This window comes from Syngnathoides biaculeatus, chromosome 23 (genome assembly GCF_019802595.1).
Source record: "Syngnathoides biaculeatus isolate LvHL_M chromosome 23, ASM1980259v1, whole genome shotgun sequence".
NCBI classification, from domain to species: domain Eukaryota; kingdom Metazoa; phylum Chordata; class Actinopteri; order Syngnathiformes; family Syngnathidae; genus Syngnathoides; species Syngnathoides biaculeatus.
Genome location: NC_084662.1, coordinates 16,574,267 through 16,599,972, shown reverse-complemented (window position 1 = coordinate 16,599,972; position 25,706 = coordinate 16,574,267). Strand labels below are relative to the sequence as shown.

At 41.5% G+C, this 25,706-nt stretch overlaps 3 protein-coding genes across 6 annotated transcripts in view; 2 read left to right on the top strand and 1 right to left on the bottom strand.

Moving 5' to 3' along the window:
• The window catches only part of galnt14 (UDP-N-acetyl-alpha-D-galactosamine:polypeptide N-acetylgalactosaminyltransferase 14 (GalNAc-T14)), a 71,274-nt gene extending 60,230 nt beyond the window's left edge, over window positions 1-11,044 (top strand). For both annotated transcript variants that reach the window (XM_061812840.1, XM_061812841.1), the window contains 6 exons: window positions 110-236; window positions 681-773; window positions 1,082-1,165; window positions 3,853-3,997; window positions 5,559-5,687; window positions 9,017-11,044. In XM_061812840.1, coding sequence (XP_061668824.1) covers window positions 110-236; window positions 681-773; window positions 1,082-1,165; window positions 3,853-3,997; window positions 5,559-5,687; window positions 9,017-9,175 — 737 coding nt within the window. In that variant the 3' untranslated portion in view covers window positions 9,176-11,044. The remainder of the gene's footprint in view (window positions 1-109; window positions 237-680; window positions 774-1,081; window positions 1,166-3,852; window positions 3,998-5,558; window positions 5,688-9,016) is intronic.
• A 1,118-nt stretch (window positions 11,045-12,162) lies between these two features.
• LOC133496557 (phospholipase A and acyltransferase 2-like) lies at window positions 12,163-17,042 on the bottom strand. The gene is made up of 4 exons (XM_061812289.1): window positions 16,964-17,042; window positions 16,021-16,141; window positions 15,177-15,475; window positions 12,163-13,693 (listed from the first exon to the last, which is right to left on the bottom strand). The coding sequence occupies exons 1-4, from the start codon at window positions 16,979-16,981 to the stop codon at window positions 13,598-13,600; spliced, it is 534 nt and encodes a 177-aa protein (XP_061668273.1). The 5' UTR covers window positions 16,982-17,042; the 3' UTR covers window positions 12,163-13,597.
• Window positions 17,043-18,326: 1,284 nt separating this feature from the next.
• Window positions 18,327-25,591, top strand: angel2 (angel homolog 2 (Drosophila)). Of its 3 annotated transcripts, none has more exons than XM_061812858.1 (9): window positions 18,327-18,889; window positions 19,871-20,415; window positions 21,074-21,306; window positions 21,388-21,457; window positions 21,729-22,150; window positions 23,166-23,307; window positions 23,372-23,444; window positions 24,441-24,574; window positions 24,713-25,591. In XM_061812858.1, exons 2-9 carry the CDS (start codon window positions 19,878-19,880, stop codon window positions 24,859-24,861), a joined length of 1,761 nt encoding a protein of 586 aa, XP_061668842.1. In that variant the 5' UTR covers window positions 18,327-18,889; window positions 19,871-19,877; the 3' UTR covers window positions 24,862-25,591. The 3 variants fall into 3 exon arrangements, with proteins under 3 accessions (XP_061668842.1, XP_061668841.1, XP_061668843.1); XM_061812857.1 differs by lacking the exon at window positions 18,327-18,889 and adding an exon at window positions 19,428-19,582; XM_061812859.1 differs by lacking the exon at window positions 18,327-18,889 and adding an exon at window positions 19,433-19,511.
• Window positions 25,592-25,706: the final 115 nt, after the last annotated feature.

The following is a 25,706-nucleotide window of genomic DNA, read 5'->3' as shown; positions in this document are numbered from 1 at the left end:
AAGGATAGGCGTTCTGTCCTTAAACTAAAATGAAATGTGATTTTTGTGTGTGTGTGTGTGTGTGTGTGTGTGTGCGTCCGCACATGTTTGTTTCTGGGTGTGGTTGCAGAGATCTCCTTCCGGGTGTGGCAGTGCGGCGGAAGCTTGGAGATCATTCCGTGCAGCCGCGTGGGTCACGTCTTCCGGAAGAAGCATCCGTACGTCTTCCCGGAGGGCAACACCAACACGTACATCAAGTATGTAAACAAACGCGAAAACCATGAGCATCAAGTCTCTCGCTTGCGGACGTCCGTTAACAGCAAGTGCGTCATGTTCATGGAAAATTACATTGGATAATGCCTCAATAAATATTGTTAAAAGTCAGAAATGAGCAGCACTTCCGAAAAGAAAAACGTAGTTGATGTGAAGCATGTCGCCGTGGCAACAGTGGCGTTTCTCGCCCGTCATAGTTACTTACGAATCCAGTCACGTCTCGTGGAAGTTCACGGGGTGGGGGCTGAGCTGGCACAGGCCCCCCTCTGACACCCCCTTGAACCGCCACTGCACGGCAACAAAGTAAGATGCGCATCTGCAGATGAGTACACTGCAGATTATTGTTGCCGAGTGCATCAAATACTTATATAATGTAAACATACACAAATGGGAATGTGATCGCAAGTCTTTGTGTGGATGTTTGTTAGGAACACACGGCGGACCGCCGAGGTTTGGATGGACGACTTCCGCCTCTTTTACTACTCGGCTCGACCGGCAGCTCGAGGAAAATCTTATGGAGAGTAAGAACAATCATTCTCATAAACATACACATATATACATACGGTACACTCACTCACTGTTACGTGCACTCACTCTTAACACATGTACACATTTTTACACACTCGCACACTACTTGCAGAGTATGTGAAGTCGTCCAGCATCTTGTTTTGTGTTTGGCTCAGAGCGTCACAAGAAGACAAAAGCAAACGCGTTGCCAGTGTTTAAATGTCAGCGTTTATCAGTTAGATTACGACGCATGGGCCCCCGCCACCTTGTTTTGCCGCTCACTGGAATTTTTTTTAATTTTTTTTTTTTTTTGGGTCGGCAGCGTACGGGGACGCGTGGAGCTCAGACGCAAGCTCAAGTGCAAGTCCTTCAAGTGGTACCTGGACCACGTCTACCCGCAACTCAAGTCAGTCTGCTTTTATTAGGGCCCGACCGATTAATCGGTTGGCCGATATTAGAACTTTGCAAATTGTTTGTGTCAAATAAAAAAAAAATAATAATATATAAACAAACAAATAAATCAATAGATAGATAGATAGAGATAGATAGATAGATAGATAGATAGATAGATAGATAGATAGATAGATAGATAGATAGATAGATAGATAGATAGATAGATAGATAGAAATAAAATAATCTGAAAAAAATTGCAGCAGAGCATTGATTTTTTTCCTGATTTTTTTTTTTTATACAATAATTGAGATCATGACATTTAAACTGATTTGTGCAAATTTTCCTTATGGTTGTAAAGTTAAATGGATGCCAGAAGACAAAACTAGTGTAAAATTGCCAAATGTTCTGGCAATAATTCAGATCTTTCTAACTGTAAGTATAAACGGAACCATTTTTCCCCTTTATATTATATTATATTTTTAAATTAAAAAGTCACTTATTGCAATTTTACTCTGCCAATTACCGGCAACAGCCTCAAAAAAATCTGTCGGGGCGTATTGTTTTTGTTCGTCTGTCTATTTCTGTTTCTAGTACTTTAGTCCAAATTATATATTTTCATCCCTTCACTTTTAACAATGGTCTTATGCCTTTTTTTTTTTTTTTTTGCATGTAGTATTTGACACGAGTGAGAACAGCAACACTTTATATCCATTATTGTGTAAACAGACCGAGTTTTAGCCGTTTTACAGCATTTTGACTGTAAAACATAAACCAAGGGTCACCAACGCGGTGCCCGCGGGTGAATGGTAGCCCGCGAGGACCATATAAGGCGCCTGCGAGGTATGTTCTAAAAATACCATAGGCCACAAATTGTTACTATTATTTGTGGCTTAAATTCTGAATCTGACTTGCTTACGTGAATAAAAATTTTAAAATACCTCTAATGTCATTTACTACAATAAATTAAAACCAAAATATTTTATGTCTGTGTAATGAACTGAGTCTGAAATTTTCCACAAACAGGTCACGTAGCCCTTCATACGATTGGTGCTCACGAAGTAGCCCTCAGCCTCAAAAAGGTTGCTGACCACTGACGTAAACTCTCGTCTTTCACCAGAATAAAAGGTTTCTACCTTTCTCTGTTATTTAGTAATCAGGAGTTGACCACAGGCTGGTTTCCCCCAAAACACCGTTTACTGACTAAAGAGCTTCATGAGTTGTCTTTTTCTTTTTTTTGTCACCAATGCGACACACATTGGTGCCTAAATTTATCTGACATCCAATGTGTTGTTGTTCGGCTCCCTCATAATCGATGCGACAAGTCGACGTTCGCTGGCTAATCTTTATCTTCTACTCAGAAGCTGTGCTGAGCTCATATCCAAAATGACGCAACGCCGCCATCAGCTGGCAAAAGTAGTTCATTACAGTTATGTAGATGCTTGGATTTCACAACCGAGCTGGGGGAGCTCCTTGACAAATATTTAAGTGGGTTGTTGGTCAGTTTCCAGTAGATGGATGTAAAAGTCCACGGCAGTGAATGAGTTAAAGCGGTGGTGTATGGCGTTAATCCCCTGAATGGAATTAAGAGTGTGATTCTCGGGGGGGGGCACTCCAAATGAGGAATAACCTTTGAGGTCTTATTAAGTGGAGCCCAGATAGCAGATTGAATTAACGCCTTCCGGTTCATCACAAGAGAAAGTTTGTCACGTAATAAGCGATGGAAGTCCGCTCGTGCCGTTTTTCAAGTGCTCCATCTTGATGGACTTGATTGGCTTCTGCGCCTTTTTTCTCGTTTTCATTAAGATTAAAAAAAAAAAGTCCGTCCGCCTGCCACATGAGGAAAAAGTACTTGATTTGATCATGTGGATCGAGTGCACGATTAAAATGTGCTGAAGGGGAATAAATTTCCCCACTTTGCCTCAAAAAAAAAAAAAAAAAAGATGTTAGCTGACCACATTTTCATATGCGCAACCAACATGTTTGAAAACGCATTTAGTGCACCACTTTTCAGCACTTGTCAGAATGCACTGTACAAAGCATGATCATGTCTAACCCAAAAGGTAAGCAAACCTGCATTGAGATTTGTTGTAGTTGTCCACGTGGACGGCCGGACAGTTGATACTTGTATTTGACACAGATGTCTGCTGCAGGTGCCACATGCACTGACCAGTCAGGTGTATGAAGCGCTGCCTCCACCAATGAAAATGCTTTATTGTCTTTACCGGGTTTATTTTTGCACTAGTAGAATCCGCTCACCTCGTTACAATTGACCCATGTGTCGGCGGTTCCAATCCCACCTCCTATTGTCCACTACCAAAGTGTCCTTGGGCAAGACACAGAACTTTAAAATTGCCTTCGAGTTGGCATTGTTAATGAGAACTTGTTCCCAACTGGTTAAAGAACGGAAAATGTTATTGTTATTATAAAGCTTGTTATGGAGCTGTTTGTCATGGTAATGAAAGCCATACTCTCCATTGACCCAGCACTACGTCACGTTGACTGTCACAAGGTTTGAATTAAACGAAACATTTTACATTTGTAACATAATGCATAATATCCATATTTCTAGTTTAACATTTTAAACGAAGCACAAATCGGACTATTTTTGCTTAGTTTCAATCAAAACGGTGGCACTGTATGATCTCATCCCTGATCTCAGCCCACCCTCACCCGCCGCCATCTCGGGTTTTCCTCCATCAGAGTTCCTGACGACTCGGACTGGCAGTCCGGTATGATCCGGCAGAGGCAGAACTGCTTGGAGACTCGCCACGTGGACGGCCAGGAGACGCCCGTCCTCGCGTTGGGGCCATGCGTGGTCAAGGACGGCGTCCCCGCCCGCAACCAGGTCGATACCGCAAGTGCAACACACCAAAAATAGGATTCATATTTGTTGTTCTTGTACAAACAACTCACTTTTTAATTGCTGGTAGATGCAATTGAATATATTTAATACTTTGAATTTTGGCAACATGATTGCCACATCACAACAAAATGGGCAATAGTGTCACTCGAACTACCTTTAATTCGCAAAATATTGAATAAAACTTTGCAAATTATATTTTTTGAGCAGCCAATGGAATAAGTAAATGTTGTTTTTTTTTAATCTAGATTGTCAACTCGGTCAATGTGTCCCACTCCTTTTGTAAGAATCAAAATATACTTTATATATTGTATGTTAAACAATACAAAAAGAATTGAAAAATTATTTTTTTTAAAAAGAGAAAAGAAGAAAAATTAATTATATAATTAATAATTAATGCTGGAAAAATCATTTGTTTTGTTTTCCTACATTTTCAAATGGGTTAATTGGGCACACGGCATAACAGGAGTGTTTAAAAAAAATATATATATATATTATATATATATATATATATATATATATATATATATATATATATATATATATGTTTAATGTTGTTCAACATTTCCGGAATCATTTGGATGTGATGGCTTTCGTACGTGTCCGCAAACTTAATGAAAATAAACACAATCTTGTCTGCTTCCATCCAAACTCCGACACAGATATGAGCAAACAACTCTAAATAGATGCTTTTCGCTCCGTTAATCCCAAATCACACAATGAAAAGCCCGTCGCAGTAAACATATTATTATTGTATAATTGAGGTCGTGACCTTGTGTCATCGTTACGTGACGGAGATGAATGGATGTGAAGTTGATGAATGCGTTTGCGATCCAATGATGGCCTCGTGTGTGATGACAGGCTAATTATTAAACGATGGATTTGTGTGTGCGTGTGTGTGTGCGGTTCACCGGCTTTTACCCACGTACGCACGCAAACAAGCCAGGTGCAGCGTCTTCAGTGACCTCGTTAGAGCATCTCTAATGAGCGCATGTTTGCCTTTTTCATTGATGCTCCCTGTGAGGAGAAAATTACGCATTATAAAAAAGGACTTGGGGAGCAAATGGGTGGAAGGAAACACAAAGCGGTGTGGGGGGGGGGTGAGAGAGAAAATGGAGGGATGAAAAGGAACAAAAAGGGAAAAGAAAAGACAAAAGGTGAGAAGAAAGCAGTGAAGAGAAAAAAGAAAGGGGAGATAAAATAGAACAATGAAAAATGGCAAAAAATGAAAAATTGAAAAAGATAGCAGGAAATGGGGGGAAGGGGATCAAAGGGGCAAAGTACTAAAGAAAGAAGAAGGGAAATGAAAGAAAAATGGGCAAAAAGGATGACAAAGACAACAAAGAAAAGGAAGAAAATTCTTTCCAGTTTGGTCTCCCCTGCTAAAAGAACTGCAGCCTCGCTGGAACTCAAAAAGGAGGAGAAAAGTAGTAAGAGTAATAATACATAAATGGGTACACGTTTTCACACATGGATAATCTTGGAGAAGTGAGGTGGGACATTTTATTTATTTATCGTTTTTTTTTTTTGTTTTGTGTGTGTGCAGGAGTGGCTCTACACTGCTGGCCAGCAGATCCGACAGCAACACGACGGCAACAAATGCGTGTCGGTCACCACGACGTTCCCGGCGTCGCAGATTCTGCTGCTGCCCTGCGACACGGACGACGCCAAGCAGGTGAGCGCGTGCACACACACGCACACGCACACGCACACACACACACACAACTGCACGCTCTCATTCATCGACTCCCGCATCACTCACCAGGCCTTGCCCCCGCCTTTTAAAGCCACTCACATCCAAAGTCATGAAAATTTATACCTAAGCCTCACGTGCATATTTTGCATTGGAATTCTATATAAAGCTTGAAAGTAAATGTGAATAATAAAATAATTATAATGTTGCTAATTGGCAGATTTTCATCTGTCAAGGGGGGTTCTCTATCAATCATTCTCTCTCTCTCTCTCTCTCTCTCTCTCTCTCTCTCTCTCTCTCTCTCCTCTCTCTCTCTCTCTCACACACACACACATACACACACACACTTGCCACGACCTGACCAGTACGTACCTTGACGACTTCCCAGAACCCCCTGCAGCGGAAACAAATCTGACAAGTCATAAATCACCTGAGAGAGTGTGAGGGGCGGGGGCAGGAGTACAAGGGAACAAGCATGAAGGGGGAGGCAGCGGAAACTTGTCTCGTGCCATCTCAGCAACTGTTCAGCGTGTATGTATGTGTGTGTGTGTGTGAGAGAGAGAGAGAGAAGGTAGGAGTGTCCCATCTCATATATTAATCAGTGTGAGCATTTCACTTGTATGTATGTGACATTATTGAATAGTATGTGAGCATGTTGGGCTTGTGTGAAACTGTCACAGGACGTTTTGCTTGGTGTGAAACCATTTTAGTCGTGTGCGAGAGAGTAGAGCATGTGTTTCACCCATTTGCATAAGAGCGTGTCATTTATTACTCTTTTGACTTGTGAATGTGAGAGCATTTCATATGTGAGTGTGACAGCAATTAATTTGTAGTGTGAGAGCCTTTGACTTGTGAGAATTTGTGAGAGCATTTTAGCATGTTAGTGAGAGAGTGGGAGTCTTAATTCATGCATGAGTGTTTCACTCGCACGTGAGAGTGGTTTTACTCTTGTGTGTGTGTGAGAGAGAGAGAAAGGGAGGGAGATAGAGAGTGTGCATGAAAGAGAAGGGGGGAGTGTCCGAAGTGAGCATTTCACTTGTATGAATGTGAGAGTTTTTTACTTGTGAATGTGAGATTATTGAACAGTATGTGAGCATGTTGGGCTTGTGTGAAACTGTCACAGGACGTTTTGCTTGGTGTGAAACCATTTTAGTCGTGTGCGAGAGAGTAGAGCATATGTTTCACCCATTTGGATAAGAGCGTGTCATTTATTACTCTTTTGACTTGTGAATGTGAGTGTGACAGCAATTAATTTGTAGTGTGAGAGCCTTTGACTTGTGAGAATTTGTGCGAGCATTTTGGCATGTTAGTGAGAGAGTGGGAGCACTTTATTCATGCATAAGTGTTTCACTCGCACATGAGAGTGGTTTTACTCTTGTGTGTGTGTGAGAGAGAGAGAAAGAGAGGGAGATAGAGAGTGTGCATGAAAGAGAAGGCGGGAGAGTCCCATGTGAACATTTCACTTGTATGAATGTGAGAGTGTTTTACTTGTGAATGTGAGATTATTGACCAGTATGTGAGCACGTTGGACTTGTTTGTGTGAAACTGTCACAGTACGTTTTACTTGGCATGTTAGTGAGAGAGTGGGAACACTTTATTCATGCATGAGTGTTTAGCTTGTTTGTGTGAGAGCATTTCACAAAATGTGGGTGTTTCACTTGCGCATTAGAGTGGTTTATGCGTGTGTGTGCGAGTGTGAGAGAGAGAGAGACAGCATTCTAAGTCGTTTGTGAAAGCATCTTAGGAGTGAAGGGGGGGGGTATTGTAGTTATGTTGTAGTAGTACTGTAATAAATAAATGAGTTTTACAGAAAGGTACCGCGTACACAATGTAGCACTTCAGTCTCACAGGTGTGCGCTGCAGTGTGCACGCTCTGATTCTTTCACGTTTTATCTGCACGCACCCTCGCATGTATTCTCACGTTCCGGTTTTATAATGTTTGTTCACCTCGTGAGCAGGCCGGCCAATTAATTGATTCAATCAATGAATTTGATTCCATTTGTCAGGACTCCCCCCCCCCTTTTTATTTTTTATTTTTCGGCTTCCATTGTAGCTCTGCTTTTGTGAACTGCTTTCACTAACATGGTTCCGAACAGAGTGCGGCTAGTTTACAAAAGCACAACCAGTGTTGACATTCAGTCATTTTTTCCAATGCTTCCACTTTAAAAAAATACTGTCATAATAGTAAGAACTAAGAAATATGCATTAGAAAATGATTTTGATTGTTTGGTGCATGGCGAGAAGACTTGGCGAGACCATTGCAAACCTTTTTTTTTTTTTTTAACTGTTTTGTGTTTTCAGCTGGGAATAATGCACACACACGCATGTATGGATTTATGCGATATCTACACACAAAAACGTTCGATAGGGCTCCTGATGAATGTGGCTCCCTCTAATGTTCACTTGTGGAAATCACAGATAATTCTAATATTTGCAAATACAAGTAAAACGTCAATTACAGGAGTAGTGCTGCTTGCAAAATTGTATATTGCCTTAATAAAGTACTTGACAGAATTTAGACATTGATGTTAACGAAACGAGTGAGGTGAAAATATATAGCTACAGTAATGTTAAAATATATATATTCACAGTGTGTGTGTATATATATATGTATATTCAGTAAATATGTATATAAAGGGTCCAAATACAAATAGAGGTTTGTGATCATTTAAAGGAATCTGCTTCTTCTTTTTTTTTATTTAGGAACAACAATGATGATTGAGATGGTGAAAAGTGTGATTCAATGTAACTAATTGTAAAAACAAATGGATAAAAAATGTTTTTTCGCTTAAAGCTTTTCAAATGTAGCAACTGTAGAAGAAAAAAGTGAAATCAACAAATAAGAGCTGGATGGACAGAATAGATATTAATTTTAACAAGTTGTGTGCACTTTTTATAGCCATTGCAGATTCACCCGGCTGATTAATCACCCGCTACGAGTCATTTTCATTTTTTCTTTTACACACATGAGCACAGTTCATCGTAAGACAAAGATAAGTACAAAATTCATATTTACTGTCTGTAATTAATATTATTTTTGTGTTTCAGGGACTAAAAACAAACAAAAAAAAGTTATTCATTATTTTTTAAATTCATTCATTCATCAAAATTTTCCTCTTCCAAATAGCAGAATTGACATCTTCTTTAAACAGTTCAATATGAATGGAATATTGCGATATAAAACCATTCTAATGCAAATTGAGGTCTGCTCGTTTCAAGTATTTTTGGAATAATCTCCATCAGTTGCACGCGGCCCGTGTAAAATCACTTCCTGTCATTTTGAACCCGTGTGTTTGGTGCCGCCCCCTCAGCGCTGGCAGAAGTCGGGCACCCACCTGGAGCACGCGGCGTCTCGCTTCTGCCTGGACTCGGCCATGGCGCTGGACGGGCTGGACTCGTCTCGCATGCTGGTAATCAGCCCGTGCGAGCTGGGCGCCTCCACGCAGCGCTGGGACGTCCCCTTCTCCTGACCCGCCCCAAACGAGATCCGGCTCCCCTTCGCCGGTCCGGACTGCGGTGGGAACTGGAGTTGAACTTGGATAGCGCAAAGGGGTTCTCAAACTTGGGGTTCGTGAGCTGTAGATTGCTGCGCCATATTTCATATTTGTGACCCTACAAAGGAAGTATCAAGAGATCCTTTTTTTTATAAGCATTCTCTGTTGCCATGCCGACGCCATTCTCCACATCAGATTGAAAACGAATCGACCACACGAGTCTCTTTTATTAAGATGCACAAAAGCAACTTTCAAACATGGAAGAGTCAGCGGGTCCGTTCACAGTTTCCCCGGGAATGTTCTCGTTGACATCTTTTATCATATAAAAAAAGTGCAAATCTGTATATGGGCACTGTCACGCCCATAAGACTCTGCTTTCGGCCAATTAAAAGCTCTCATGTGAACGGCGACCTAACATCATATGAATCTGACATCCCTGCATCACTTAATAGCACAAAATGAGTATTATTACCGGACTAAATTCGTATTTTTCTGAAAATATTAGGAGACGATGGACATTCTTCCACCTGTGAGCGATGAATACTTTGTGGATAACAGACACCAAGTGCACCTTAAAACTCTTCTTTTAGTTATTTATTGTGAGGCATCCATTTTCCGATGTGCTTATGCCATCAGGGGGATCAATACAGGACAAATATATATCTATAAAACACAAAGCAATTTGTATTGCAGAGGTCTGGTGTATTAATGTGTTGTTTGCACAAAGCACACGTCAGCTTGTTGTTGTTTATTAACTCGCACATCTCAGCGTGACACACTCACAAACAAATGTGAGATTTAAAGCAAGTATGTCTAGTGAGGATAAGCGGAGTACGGAAGATGAATGGATGAATGATTTGATTTCATTGGCGCCACCTTGCGGTACCAAGCTAAGTGTAGTTGGGCTCAACCAAACGACACACACACACACATACACAACTCCACTTAATAGGGCTGGATGACATTGTCATAAAATAAAAATGATCAAAGATTAGATTTTTTTTCACTGCGTTCACTCTTCATTCACCCTTTTTGAGGTCACTGACCCTAAAACAACGTTTCATGTTATTTTTATTTTCTACAGGAATAATAGAAACATATTTTTTGACAGATAATGTGAAAATCTTGGAAAAATGTCAATTCAACCCTTAAAAAAATCTGCGTTATGTTATCCATCCATCCATTTACTTTGCCGCTTATCCTCATGAGGGTTGTGGGACGTGCTGGAGCCTATCCCAGCTGCTAGCCAATCACAGGGCACATCGAGACAAACAGCCGCATTCACAATCACACCTAGGGGCAATTTAGAGTCTCCAATGAATGTTGTGTGTTTTTGGAATGTGAGAGGAAACCGGAGTGCCTGGAGAAAACCCACATAGGCACGGGGAGAACATGCAAACTCCACACAGGAAGGGGTGGGATTGAACGTGGGTCCTCAGAACTGTGAGGCCAACGCTTTACCAGCTGAGTCACCGTGCCGCCAGGTGTTAAATTATCAACTTTCGAATTGAATGAATTGGTCTCTGCAGCCAGCCCGACTACACGAGTAAGTTCTAACACAGTTGAAAAATACCAGAATCTTGTCCCTGAAGGGTTACCGTAGAGCTCTTCCAAAGATGGAGGCCAGTGTAGAACATACATGTTCTCATGGACTGTGAGGAAAAAAAAAAGGTTGAGTTGATGAACCCCCGTGCATGTTTTGTGTCCCCCCACGCACACACACAAACTCTTTGTACTCTGACGATCTGTATCGCAACATTTTACCGTGTTAGTCGAAGATGAGCGACAACAAGCGAGCTCTTCTCTTTCTCTGACGGCTTATTTTCATCTTAATAAAGTTTTTATAACAACCAAGTCCGTGTTTGTGGAATACATTTTTCAAGGTGTCTGCGAGTGCTTTATTCCAATTTATTATTTATTCGGCAACATTTATGCGTTCCACTCCAGAACTGTAGGTGGCGGTACTCCACATTAGGTTGGGGGGGCCAATGACGCATCGGTCGGGTCCCTGCCCCCAGTTGCCACAGTAAATTAACCCATTCGTGGGCACCGTCCCATTTATGCGACATCACGATTTTCACACAATATATCCTTCTCTATATCAAAATATTGAAGTGTTTAAATCTGAAGCCATAATTTGGTATCAGGAGAGGATAACTCATCGGTCAAAGTTAGCGCAGTTATTTCCCTTTCCTTCCTGACGCAACATGACTGCCTCAAGTACACATGGAGCGTTTTCCAAGGGAAGAAAGGGAGAAAGGTCAGGATGCAACCAAGTTTGTCTTCAAAATGCTAATTCGTCAGTATTATTAATGCGTGAATGTCGTTCTGGAATAAGAATTAATTCATAAACATCGCGAAAATGTACCACTTCACTTGCCCTTTGTTTTATGCGTTAAATGAAAAATAAGTGTTATTTCCTTGATTGTGGCCCGTTAGGAGACTTTTATCTCAATAAGGCAAAAAAATTTCCACCCTGCCCATGATTGGGTTAAATGTTTCATCTTCCGTCATTGTCAGATGAAGAATCCCATTGATTTTTTTCAGATACATATATTGAGCGCTTTGTAGATTTTTGAGGAACCTATTTGCTTTTATTTGCGGGGGGAAAAATAGGACAAAAGATGATACGTTGACACGCCCTAACCTAGCGAGCGGCTAAGCAGTCGGACATTTTGTGATCAAACAGGTTGGACTGCATTACTAGCTTCTTACAGCACATCATAAAAAAAAATCAAACATTAAAGATATACAGTAGGATTGGAAAAAAGTCTACATGTCGGCAGGTTTGTTTTTTTGTTTTTGTTTTTTTGCAAAAAGTGAGACCGAGATAAATCCGTTCAAAACATTCCGCTGTTAACGTGACTTAAAACCTTCACAACTCTGGGGGGGTGGGGGGGGGGGGATTGGAACGAGGACGGCAGAATAAATAAGTGATAAGTGGGAGTTGGGAACACTTCCAGTAGCATTTAATAATAACATTTTATTCATAGCCACCTTTCAAGCCACTCAACGGCACCATACAAACATAGTTAAAAGAAATGAACCAATACAATCAAAATCAAAAATGCAAATGATATTGGAAATGTTTGAAGAGGGACGGTAAGTTGGATGAAGGACAAAGATGTGAGAGAGCGGGAGTGTATAGCAACGTGAAAGGGGTCAGCAAGACATTGGGGGGGGGGGTCATTGGTGCCCTTGAAGGTGCAAATCACTATTTGCTGACGCTGTATTGGACAAGGAGCTAGCTCGTTGTTGCAGGGATGGATTGAGGTGGGAAGTGGAGGGAGGGGGGCAGCAGAGTTCTGGAGAAGGTGCAGTTTTTGTTGGGGAGAGGTAGGGGAGAATCAAAATTGTGAGGGTTGCAATTATCCAGCCAGGAAGTGAACAAGGACAGCAGCAGTGTGGGGGTGATTGTTTTGTGAGCGAAAGCATGCAAAGACTGGGTGATGTTTAAGTAGGATTGGAAGTTGAGAATGCCGTCGAGGACTCGTAGCCAGAGGGGAGGGGGAAACAGAGGAATTATCAAGATTAAGGGGAAAATGTTTAATTTGGGCTAACATGGGCTTGATTGATAAAGTTGCATGAGAACCAGTGTTTGAGATCAGTGTTTCAGCAGTCAGTAAGCGAGGAAGCAAGAGGAGTGGGGGTCGGTTTGGTGGAGGGGTGGAGCTGGGTTTCCTCCCCTTAACGGTGAATGTTGAATTTGAGGAAAATGTTGGTAAGAGGTATGGTGAATGTGATTAAAAAAAAAAAAAGAGGGGGGCCAAGACGGAGCCCTGGGGGACACCCGAAGAAGCTGGGGATCTGATCTGATTAACCGGGTGCGGCCAGGCTGGTAAGACCTGAACCAGTGGAAGTCATTGGTGATCCTGATGAGGGCTGTTTGGGCATCATGGAAGGCGCAGAAGCGACACTGGAACTGTTGGTCGGGATGGAAGTCTGGAGCTGGATAAGTTGCCGTCTTTACTGAAATGATTTGGATCCGATCCAGTTTTGTTTTGTTTTGCTGCGCCAATGTTGTGTTGTTGTGGGAACAGTATAGTAACCATAAAATAAGAGTGGATGATGTCCATGATGATGGGGGAATTTTGGCCGGGAAGTGCACACTCCTTTGAGGCATAAAAAAAAAAATCTAAAAATAAAAAATGTACAAGAACCTCTGGCAAGGCCAGACAAGACGAAATGTCATGTGTTCCACTCCAGTCCTGCAGCTGCCAGTAATGACCATTAAAAAGCAGAAGCTTGCTGGATCTGGTGGTAGCCACTCTACCAATTATGAAAGGGATCAAATTTTTTTTTTTAAAAAGTCATAAGATTTATTGTTATTATTATTATTATTTACGGAACTTCAGACAAGTTTATGAGTTCAGCGTGTGTATGTGTGTGTGTGTGTAATTATAAAGGGTCTTCATTGGTCGCTTTGGCGTCAACTATGTCCTGGAAGGTTTTGGTGGCTGACGTGGTCTCCACGTTTTTGGGTTTGGTCGGAATCTGGAAAGTTGAGGGAGGGCACGTCAGACTTCATAATTAATATCATGTTTTTGTTTTTTTTTTAAGCATCAAAATGGGCTCTTTGCACGTCATCTTCAACATTGCCAGAAATATGCTTTGGTCTTTTCTAGTTTTTGAAAAAGGGTTACATGGGAAGTGGTGCTATCCCCTGCTAGCTGTGATTGTGTTGTAGTGTGTTTTTACATTAGAATAACAATTTGTGTCAATCGTGAATATAATGTGTCGCTTTTATGGATAATTTGTATAGTTTTCTAGCATTAAGGAATGTCAATACTAACGTTATACTACTAACTAGGGATTAAATGACTTTTTTTGTTTGTAGTTGATGCTATGGTAACCATAGCTATAATCATCATTGCCCAGTGGAAAAGTCAACAGAATCCTGGTAGCTAGTTCCCGTGACACTACCAACGTTAATAAGCTACACTAAAAAGGCTTGCGCCCGGTTTGCTGTTTTTATTGTTAAATGATTGCATTACAGAGGTATCCGTGTTGATCCTGAATATTTATTTCTAATTTCGTGTTGTGACGTGTTTGCTACGTAAGCGTAGCATCTTGGCCATACGCTATAGTAAAGCTATGCTGTTGTTAGCTCATTGACAAAAATGCTACTCCCTTGAGCCAAACAGTAAAGCCTCGGTTCTCGAACGTCCCCGTTTTCGAATGAAAATTTCCAGATTTTTTTTGCTTCTGTTTTCGAACGAAATCGGTACTCGAACGCCGCTGAAAAAAATGGGAAATAACATGATGCGCGCGGCGCAAGCAGCTGACCCACCCACGACAGGCTTGGTTATTGTCTATTCGAACGCTCCTCCCACCCCCAAAAAAAAAAAACAAAAAAAAAAAACGGAAATGATATAACACGCACAGCGCAGCCAGCGCACTTTTGTTATTCTGTATAACGCAGCATCTGTACACAGACGTGTCCCGGTAGTGACTGTTGCTCTTCTTCTTATCGAGGATTATTAAGTTGCTTGTTTAAAGTTATTCTGCACTTTTGTTAATTAAAAAAAAGTTTACAAAACTGGTGGCCGAGTCGTTACAGATACGGCAATGCACTCCCAGTCTTGCGTATTCTACTACTAAAGCATATTTTAAGCAAAAAATATATATATTTCTTAAATTATGTGATCATATAAAGTATTTAAACTTGACATGTATTTGTATGATGCACTTTATTATCAGGAAAAGCTAAAAAAAATGCTTTAAAAAGCCGAATTTTTTAGGGTTGGAACACATTTTGTCTTTTTCCATTCATTGTAAGGGGAAACGTCGATTCGGTTTTTGAACAAATCACTTCTGGAACTGCTTTCTGGAACGGATTGTGGTCAAGAACCGAGGCATCGCTGTACCTGCTAGTATTTTAGGTACTAGCAAGCTTTTGTTACTCCTGGTTTGCAGTGTGTATGCTGTTACCTTAGCTTATCTTAGTTTAGCTTAGGCGACTCGGCGAGCAGGCTACCTGGTTGCAGACAGCTTTCCCGTATCGCACGAATGTGGCGAAGTGTTCGCAGTTGAGCGAGAAGAGATTGTAGGTGAGTTCCTTTTTCTCCAGAGCATCGCGTCGTCGCCTCATCTCCTCGGGCGAGGACGGGGTGAAAGCGTGCCGGTTGTTGCTGATCAGAATGTGGACGCCGCTGGGGACCGTGACCTCGCCCAGCGGCACCCGGCGGATGCGGGTGGCGCCCAGCAGCAGGTCGCCGCACAGCGGGAACAGGGACTGGAGAGAGGTGCGGAGTTGGTTCATCAACTGGCCCTCATCTGCACAACATAAAGGAAGTTTACAAACGTCTTTAAGAAGTTAAAATGAAAAAGTCACTCAGCACACTTGGAGATAATGGCATCGGATCGTTTTGGATTCGACATCAGCACAGATTTTAGGTAGAAGATAAAGATTAGGCGGTGAACCCTGGTTTGTCGTGTCGAATGTGGAGGAGATGATAATGCGAACACATTGAAAGTCAGAATTGTTTAGGTACTTGACAGAGTATGTATAAGGACAACATTGATTGGACACTTTAAATTGCCCCTAGATGTAATTATGAGTGGGACTCTTTGTCTCTATGTGCCCCGGGATTGGCTGGAAACCAGTTCAGGGTGCACCCGCCCGATGACAGCTGGGATCGGCTCCAGCACTCCCTGTGACCCCTTGTGAGGATAAGCGGCTAAGAAAATGGATGGGTGGATGTTTGAAGGTGGTTTTGGTGGCACTGTCCTATCACATGACGTTAAAAACAAACAAAAAGACAAAAAGTCATTAAGACACCTGTAAACCATTTGTGGGGGGGGATGCACTTCCTGCTCACCTGCCACAGCAAAGTGGATCACATGACCGTCCTCGTCGTACACGCCCCAGTGCGAGTAGCCAATCGGATACGAGAACTCTATCAGGTCTCCGAATTTGGCCGATGACGCGATCTCCTCGATCTGCGCTCGTGACACATCATTAATAATGTTATTATGATTATGATTGGATATTTTTACATTTCTGCGTGCAAGAAGGATTACGCTGCGCGTGACACGCCTCGATCAGCCGATTTGTGTCCAAGCAGGTTGCACTGCATTACAACACGTGTGTCGGTGTTGGACTCGAGAATGTTTCAGAAGAAATAAATGTAAACTTCATCTGAACATAAATGCTTTGCCTTTAGCCTCAATAGAAAGGTAAAGTTTAATCATTAATTTCCAAGTCAAGAGAAACATTGTGGAAGGCAAATGGATACATTTACTCAATACACTTGAACCCCCTTAGGTACACAGTACACTACTTTGTTTCCATCATAATTAAAGATATCTGTGAAACGTTGAATGCAGCCAAGTGTACTTTTGTTTGTTGATTATTGTTCTTTTCTTATTTTTCCAAAAACATTTTCTAAAAAAAAGTGTCAGGCAGTTGTGCTGGATCACTAGTGGTCCACACGTACCCTCCAGTGATATGTAGAAGAATCACGGAATTAAACATTTCCATTTAAAAGATGAAATGACACGCTGTGGCGATCACTAATGGGACAAGCCGAAAGAAACATACTTTTTTTTTTTTACATTTAAAAATATTGGAATGGAGATTGGCGTTTATTTTAAAACATTTTTTCAAGTTCTGTGCTGGTCATTTATGACTTTTCAAGTAAACCTCATATTTAAGCACAGTACAGTTTCAATCAACATGACCTTTTCCATTTTTGAGGATAAGCACTACGGCGTCCGTGACGCCCGATATTATTGAATTATGAAATGATTTGCGCTTCTTACCTGCGCCTCCAGGTCCATGCTGGACTCCTCTGACGGCGTGACGCGAACTAGTGCGTGCGGGAAATGCGAGAAAGGGCGTGTGCACGTGCGACTGGCGCGCAAGCGTGCACTTCAGGTTTGGACACTTTGACGTACGCTCCCGCAGAACTCGTAAGACAACAAGTCCACGACAAGAGTTAGAATGCAAAAGCAAGGGGATCCATTATGGATTATCATATTGTTTTGTTTTTTCGCATCCTAAACTGGAAAATGAAGATGTTCATTATCAGCACACTGCCTATGTACAGGTATGCAAATCAAGGCCCGGGGGCCAGATCCAGTCCGCTACATCATGTTATGTGGCCCATGAAAAAAAAAAAAAAACATGTCTTATTTCTTCCTAAAATACCAAAATTGAAAAGCATTTTTTGGAGGGGGTGCAATGCCCCTTTAAAAGTATACTGAAGGTCTTCAATTGACCTTTTTGCTAATATTATACAGTTTCTTTTATGAATAATTTGAATCTGAAATCCGTTATGAAGGAAACATTTTTATTTTTTTCGATACTGGCAAAAAATGATCGCACATTGCTGGATTTGCCGGAAAAAGACGGAAACGAAGCGGAAACAGCCGAGTAGGAACGCGACGTCAGAACCAGTGACAGCAACGGCGAGCATTGGAATACATCGTAAGAACGACGCTTAATTTTTTGATATTTCGAGCGATGAACACTATTCTGAAGGGTCCCACCAAGACGGTGAAGAATACAAGCTTTATAAAGGCGTGAAAGGTTATCAATTTGAGCCAATTATACAGCACACACGTTCGAATTCAGAAGAAAGTGCCGAGCAAACAGTCAGACGCACGGAGCAGAATATGCCACATGTTGGAAACATAGAATGGTTGTTTGGCTAGGGTTAGTTATAAACTGATAAAAAGTAAAGGCTTCGATATCCTGAATGCATATACAAACTTTTCGGCCTTGTATTGAAATTATGCAAACGCCGTTCATTGCACAGCGCGATGGATCTGCCTGTGCTTGTATGAGAAACTATCTGCAGTAGATGCGTTTACCCATAGTGACGTCAAAGGTCGGCCATACCCGTTTTTCGGACACAGGAAACTAGGTCAAAGTTCGCAGACTTTAATTCATAAACACTTATATTTTTGTGGTAAAAACATCAAAAAAGGTTATGCATTTTATGGTACAGTGGAACATATATTTTTGTCTAGATAAGATCATTTGCATTAGAAATTAGACATTCCGTACACTTTGAATCAACTGAAAATATTTTAACAATTTTTACTGACTTCTGATTTCCAAACTACTAATATGAAGTGATTATAGATGAATTCAGATTCACAATTATAACGGCCCTCTGAGGGAACAAAAATTAGTTTGACACCCCTTGCTAAAACTAATACTTTAATGACCTCCTGCAATGACACCTTTATTTTCCATTTTCATTGTTATTTGAATAGTCCCAGGGTTAGGAAATAGAAAAATGGCCTGAGCTGAGATCTGAACCTCAAATGTGAAACTGTCAGGTACACTAACCACTCGACCACTGTGCTGTTACGCTAATCTAACGTTATTCAATATGGTAGACACAAACTATAGTTCAGAAATAGTTTGATGCAGTTCAATCGGGACACACACATTAATGATCGTGTTGTAAAATGACTGGCTCTCTGCCAGTGTCAATCAAAACAATAACCATACTAGAAACCTTTCCTCGGTACGTCATGTGTGATTCACCAAAATAATTTGCATGAAGGCAAGTACGGAAATTAGTCTGGAGGTGAGTCCGACAAGATCCACCGAATGGAAAACATAGCACTAATATGAATCATAGGCAACGCGAACACGTCTCAGTGGCAAAGCTGACACGATCCTTCGTAACGGTGTCGTGTTCCCTTGCTGCTAGCCGCCAGACTCAAGTCCGCGTAAGTCACAATTTCCTTCTTTCTCCTATAGTTAGAGCCTATAGAGATCGGCGACAATAGACCCATGTAAATTCATTTTGTTCAAATAAGTAATACATAATATATTTGGACAGCGGTGCTGGTCAGAATTGTCACACTTGAATGAAATTAACGGCACTTTGTTTCCAGTCGAGAAGCTAGCCCGACGAATCGACATGTTTGTAGTCCATTTGCAGGTCTTTTACATGACTATCAATGCTTGTAACAGAACACAAAACTACAAAGTTCCATTCGGAATGAAGGAAGTGACGATTGTGGTTGGTGCGTTGAAATGATTTTGTAATGAATTGATTTCCTTTTGTAACACTAAAGTAATTGGAATTATTTTGTATTTATTATGTCAAAGTAGTTTATTATAATAAATAAACTATTTATAAAGGTCATTAAATTAATTATTTAAACGTGTTGTTTATTTTTATACACATTTTAACATGAAGTTGTAAGCGAGAACGCCCTTGAGTGGTAACGCACTATTGTTTCCGGGGCATTTTGTAAACGTCACCAATGACGTCTAATGTCGAGGACGCTCGGCGGTGTTTGTTTTCCTAAGCACAGCTGCCATTAAACCGTATCCGCACTCGAAGTAATCGTAATATATTTATATTTTATTCAACTTTTTGTTCCCGATTATGTCTCATTCACTGCCCATCAAAAGTGAGTTGCTATCGTTCTAACCCGGACCAGTGGTAAATATAAACGTGACAATTTGCGTTACGGCTCGGGGGAGTATTGATCATTCATTTGAATGTGAAATTAACTTTGAGTTTTTTCTTGTAATTGTTTTTTTGTAACCAACTTCTAACTCCTATAGTTTGTGTGTTGATATAAAGACAAATAAATCATATGATTCCAAATGAATTTGTGTCCAGTGTATTTTGCCAGTGGTATTTGTGGATATTGTGTTTCCATGCAATGACAATAACTTCTTTTTGTTCTGTCCAGGCGCGACATGTTTCTTCGCCACTTGAGCAGTGTGGCCACCAGCCTCTTTCCCCAACATCTCATCGTCTGCCGACTTGGCCTCGTCTGCTTCACCCCCGTCCCCGTTCTGACCTCTCCTTCCCGGCTTCCCGCCCCCACTAGGACCAGTCCTTGCCGGCTGTTCACCTCCACCGGTGTCATGATGGAGCACAGCGATCGAGAGCCTCCTCACAAACGCATGAAGAACGCTGAAGGAAAGAGGAGCGTAAAACATGGGGACGCAAACAGAGGAGGAGGGGAGAAGTCAAACCGAGGATGCACCGGGTCGGAATTTCGCGCGAGGGATGCAAATCAACCTGGGAGAAGTCAGAGCAGAGATGTAGAGAGCGGCACCGCACCGTCACAGCGCTGCGGGTTCAAACCCGAGCGGCGGACCGCGGATGAGGAGACATCGGGAGGCCGGCCGAGCGGCTTCCTCCCTCAGGCCGAAACTTCCTCCGAGGTAGCGGGTGGGGAGCCTCCTCCGCCGGGAATGGAGTCGGCTGTTGATCAAGCGCCGATGCTGGGTGAGCATGACGAGTACGAGTAAGTGGTGCACCCACTAATAAATTAATGCACAACATCCATCCATTTTCTTTGCCGCTTATCCTCACGAGGGTTGCGGAGAGTGCTGGAGCCTATCCCAGATGTCAATCGGCAGGAGGCGGGGTACCCCCTGAACTAGTCGCCAACCAATCGCAGGGCACATAGAGATAAACAGCCGCACTCACAATCACACCTAGGAGCAATTTAGAGTAGCCAATTAATGTTGCATGTTTTTGGGATGTGGGGGGAAACTCGAGTGCCTGGAGAAAACCCATGCAGGCACGGGGAAAACATGCAAACTCCACACAGGCGGATCGAACCCGGGACCTCAGAACTGTGAGGCCAACACTTTACCAGCTGAGCTACCGTAATGCACAACATTGGTGATAAATTTAGCCTCTCAACAATAAATGTTCTCCAATTTATGGAGCCAAAATAGTAAAAATATTACTGTCAAAGTCACTTGTGCCTTCAAAAATGTTCCTTTTCTCCACTTTTTGGTCAGTTATTGTTATGTTTTTATGGGTGGCAATAACCCATGTTATTTTATTATTCATCATTTTTGTCTGGTTGTGTGCTTTGAGCTTAATTTTTTTTTCTTTCGTCCCAATATCGAAAATGCACCCGGGCCCGATAAAGGTCAGGAGAGGCAGCTTGACAGACGCTGGGAGATGTCACCAGCCTGCAGTGCCGCGGCGCCGCCACTCGGGGGCGGCAGAGCATTTGACTTTTCGGTGATGTCGTACAACATCCTGTCCCAGGAGCTGCTTCACGCCAACTCGTTCTTGTACCGACACTGCTCGGCTGCGGCGCTGGCCTGGTCGCACCGGCTCCCCAACCTGCTGGTCGAGCTGCGCAAGTACGACGCCGATGTGAGACCGCCGCGTCGCACGCACGGCAGCGCTTACCTCCTCCGCACGTAACCTTTAACCTCCTTGTGCTTGTGCCGCCAGGTGCTCTGTCTTCAGGAGGTCCAGGAGGACCACTTTGAAAACCAGATCAAACCGGCTCTACAGGCACGAGGTCATTGCCAATTGTGGAGCTGAAGTCGAAGTTACACTACTATATGTATTTAAAGTCACAGATACTGCAGTGTAGAACGTAAAAGTGGCAACCTCAGGTTGACAAAAACCAAAGGCGTATGCGGTACTACCAGGGAACGCAACATCAGCGATAAATGAAGGGCGATTGTCGCCGTTGAGAGTTAAACATTTAGTTGATGGTATAATTTCAAATTTGATGAGTGAACAAGATGTTTTGCTGAAATTGTCAATTTTGCATGAAATGCTTTCAGGTTACGAGTGCGTGTACAAGAAGCGCACGGGGAAGAAACCAGACGGTTGCGTCGTGGCGTTCAAGACGTCGCGCCTCCGTCTGCTTTCTTCCAATCCCGTCGAGTTCTTCCGGCCGGGCGACGCCCTCCTGGACCGCGACAACGTGGGATTGGTCGTCCTGCTGCGGCCCAAAGACGCCGCCGCGTCGTCCGGGTTCGTGTGCGTGGCCAACACGCACCTGCTGTACAACCCGCGGCGAGGCGACGTCAAGCTGGCCCAGCTGGCCATCCTTTTGGCCGAGATCAGCCATTCGTCCCGCCCCTCGAACGGCTCCCGAAACCCGGTGGTTCTGTGCGGAGACTTCAACTCCACGCCTTCCAGTCCGCTGGTCGCTTTCCTCATGGCGGGACGCCTCCAGTACCGAAACCTTCCCATCAGCATGGTCAGAACCACATGACACTATGATTACTACAAGTTTTGATCTTACTTCTGTTAAAAAATACATTTTTTTCCCCTCAACAATGATGTTTTACAACAAAAAAAGTCTTTTTTCAAACCAAAATGTTTTTTTTTTTCAATAATCTGACTTGTTAAAACATTTTAAAAAAATCTTGTGTGATATAAAATTATTTTATGATTTAGATAAGACTTGTTTTGTATTACCTACAAACAAAGTGAGACTACAAAAATGTCTTTTTCAAAACTGTCTTTTTTTTAACCCAGATTTTTCAAGCATTTACATTTTTCAATAATTTGACTAACATTATTGAGAGCTAAATGAAATCTTTTTAAACCATTAAAAATATGATATGAAAGTAATTGCTTTTAGTACCCTTTTCCTACCAAAATTCGGACTTATTTTTTTTTTAAATGTAAAATGTTCAAATATGACTAAAGTATGAAAAAGCCATTTATCATGGAATAAAAACTCATTTATTGTGAGTAAAGAACTTTTTTTTTTTTTTTGGAAAAAGTACTTTTGACAGGAAATTTAAAAAATCCAAATTTTGAGCAAAGCCAGTTTTTTTTCCAAGATGTCTTTTTTTTAAGTAATTTTTTGAGATGGAAAAACATTGGAGGAAAAAAAAGCAACACATTTTTTTTTTTAATCTTTTTCAAAACCAACCTTATTTTGGAGTCAAATTTGAAAAGGTAATTTTTAGAAATCATGTTTAAAAAAAAGTCATATTTTCAAACATTTGTCAATTTTCTGAAGTCACAGTTTTGAGGTGGAAAATTATATTTAAAAAAAGTAATTTAAAAAGAAAAAGTAATTTACATTTTTTTAAAGTTTTACAGTAAAGTTGAACAGTGAATTAGAAATAAAGCAGCACGGTCTTCCTGTGCTTTAGAAAAATATTCGCTTTCCTATCAGCGCTCCACCTTGCAACAGCGATACTTTGTCCAAATATTTTTCTTTGAATAAATGTTGTCGTTCACATTTTGCGTCCTCGCAGGTTTCGGGTCAGGAGTACGGCTCCCGCGGTCAGCGCCTCTTGGACAATCCCATCTGGTCTCCCACGTTAGGCATCAACCGGCAGTGCCAGTACGAGAGCGGCTCCGCCTCCGCCGCGTCCTCGTCGCCATCCTCTGCCCCTGGTGAGGATCCCCCCTCCACATGTTCCACATTCACACGATCTTATTTTCATATTTTTTTGTACAGTTGAACAAGAAATCGATCCTCTATCGGTCAAAGACATCGCCAAGCGAGCGGCCGCCAAAGACGCTTCGAAAAGGTTTTTTTACGCTTTCCCTTAAGTGACATTTTCCAAAATGGTCTTGATTCTCCTTAGCAATTGACCCAATGGGGATATTAGACAGTATATTTTAAAAAAAATGCAGAAATATTTCCTGAAATTTGACTCCAATCCTCCTTTGAGTTTACCCAAGAAGTTTTTGGGGTTCATAAAAAGAGTTCAAAATACAGGTGCCAATAGTTGTAGTTTGAGGAAAAAGACCTTGATTGGATTTCTGAAAAAAATCACATGCCCACAAAAAATAAAAAATTTGGAAAAAAATATGGATAGTGTTTGTCAAAAAATAAAGTCTTAAGTGCATACAGTAGCTTTGAAAGTTTGAAAAAAATGTAAAAGTGCAGAAACTACCTGAAGTAATTCCAAATGGATTTTTTAAAAAGGTTTTTAGGGGGAAAAAAACAAAATGTGGTACAATATTTCCAAATAAAACATGTTCTCATGGAAAAAAAGAAGTAGTTGTAATTTTTCAAATTGGGAAGAATACTTCCGGAAAAAGTTGTATATTTTCTAAAAAAATGTATACTCTATAATATAGTTGTATGAATCTGTATGTATTAAAAAGGTTTTGTACAGTATTTCCTCAGGAAACATATTTTCAAATAAAATAGCATAATTCTGAAAAAAAAGTTTTTTTTTTTTCTAGTTTTTTAAAATTAAAAAAGCTGTTGGGGTCATTCGTTTCAGGGGAAAAAGTTGTCGATTTCTGAAAATTAAGTTGCATATTTTCATCCATCCATCCATCCATTTTCCGAGCCGCTTATCCTCTCACAAGGGTCAAAGGAGTGCTGAAGCCTATCCCGCCTAACTTCGTATTTTTTTTTTTTTTTTAAAGAGGCTTCTGGGGCGGGGGCAAAAATAATTAGTATATAGTACAGAACAAAAGTTTTTTTTTTTTTTTAATAAGGCTGTATATTTTCAACAAATAAAAATGTTTGGAAAAGTGAAAAAATAATGACTGTATCATTTTGCATGCAGTTGGAGTCTGGAGCACGACCTGACGCTGCGCTCGTCATACACTCCTTGGCTGATGCCCGACGGCCGCGCCGCCATCACGACGTGCCACTCGCGCTGCGCCATGATGGTGGACTACATCCTGTACACGCCGCTCGGTGCGTGCGCTCGCTCCCGCAGTAACAATATGCGTTTGTTTAGTACTTCCCCGTATTTAAAACACGGGCCGTATGGAGCGTCAGATGAAAAGGCGCAGATGTTGTTTTTTGACGCGACGTCTCCTTCCTTCCGTCCAGAGTCACTTCCTGGTGGGCGGGGCCTCGAGCTGCTGGGCCGGCTGTCATTGGTGGGCCAGCCGGAGTTGGAGCAAGTCGGCGGTCTGCCCAACTTGCGCCATCCGTCGGACCACCTCCCGCTGCTCGCTCGCTTCCGGTGGCACTCGTGAGTGAGGCCGAGGACTTCTCGTTACGGTTTGTTAGCAGGATTTTTGCAACAACAAAAAAAAGGCAATTTCTGGGACTGCTGTTATAAAAGTAATTTTTCTACCTTTGTCGGACAATAATCTAATAATAATAATTCATCTAAAATATGTCACTTTCAGTTTTTTATATTTGCGTTTTTGCAAAGGAATACCTCATTACTTTTTTATTTTTTTTGTAAATTTGTCAGAAATTACATTGTAAAAAAATGTACACTGCAATGCATCATGGGACGAAACGTGGATCCAAACTTGAAGGATTTTAACACCCCCCCACATCAGGAGGATTGTAAACTGCTGACATGCGGTGTGGCTCCTACTTCCTGATCTCTAAGCTCATGCACACATGAAATATTAAGGATTATTTCTACAAATCTGCTTCCTCTGCACACACACACACTCGAGGCAGTAAAGCAGATTATCAGGTGTCAAGCTGTGCACGCGTGATGAATCCGCGTCCTTCGGCTTTCTCCTTCAAACCCCTTTCAGAGACGTTTAAAATGATATTTTTTGAATACGTTGATGATTGCAATTCAGCTGCAATTCGAAATCAGTTAAAGATGTAGAATTTTTGTACTTAAGAAAATCTAAATGTACTGTAAATATGCATGTAAAATGTAATGTAAATAGTATTGTACTGTTTTAAATTTTAAACATGACTTGAAAAAAATACAAAAATTAAAATGCATCCACAAGTGTTTTCGTACATTCTGTACTTTTTGACTGCATGTTAAATATCCTTAACTGAGTTTAAAATATATATTTTTTTCAGTTGAATGACATGGACGTTTGATATAAAAAAAAAATTAATG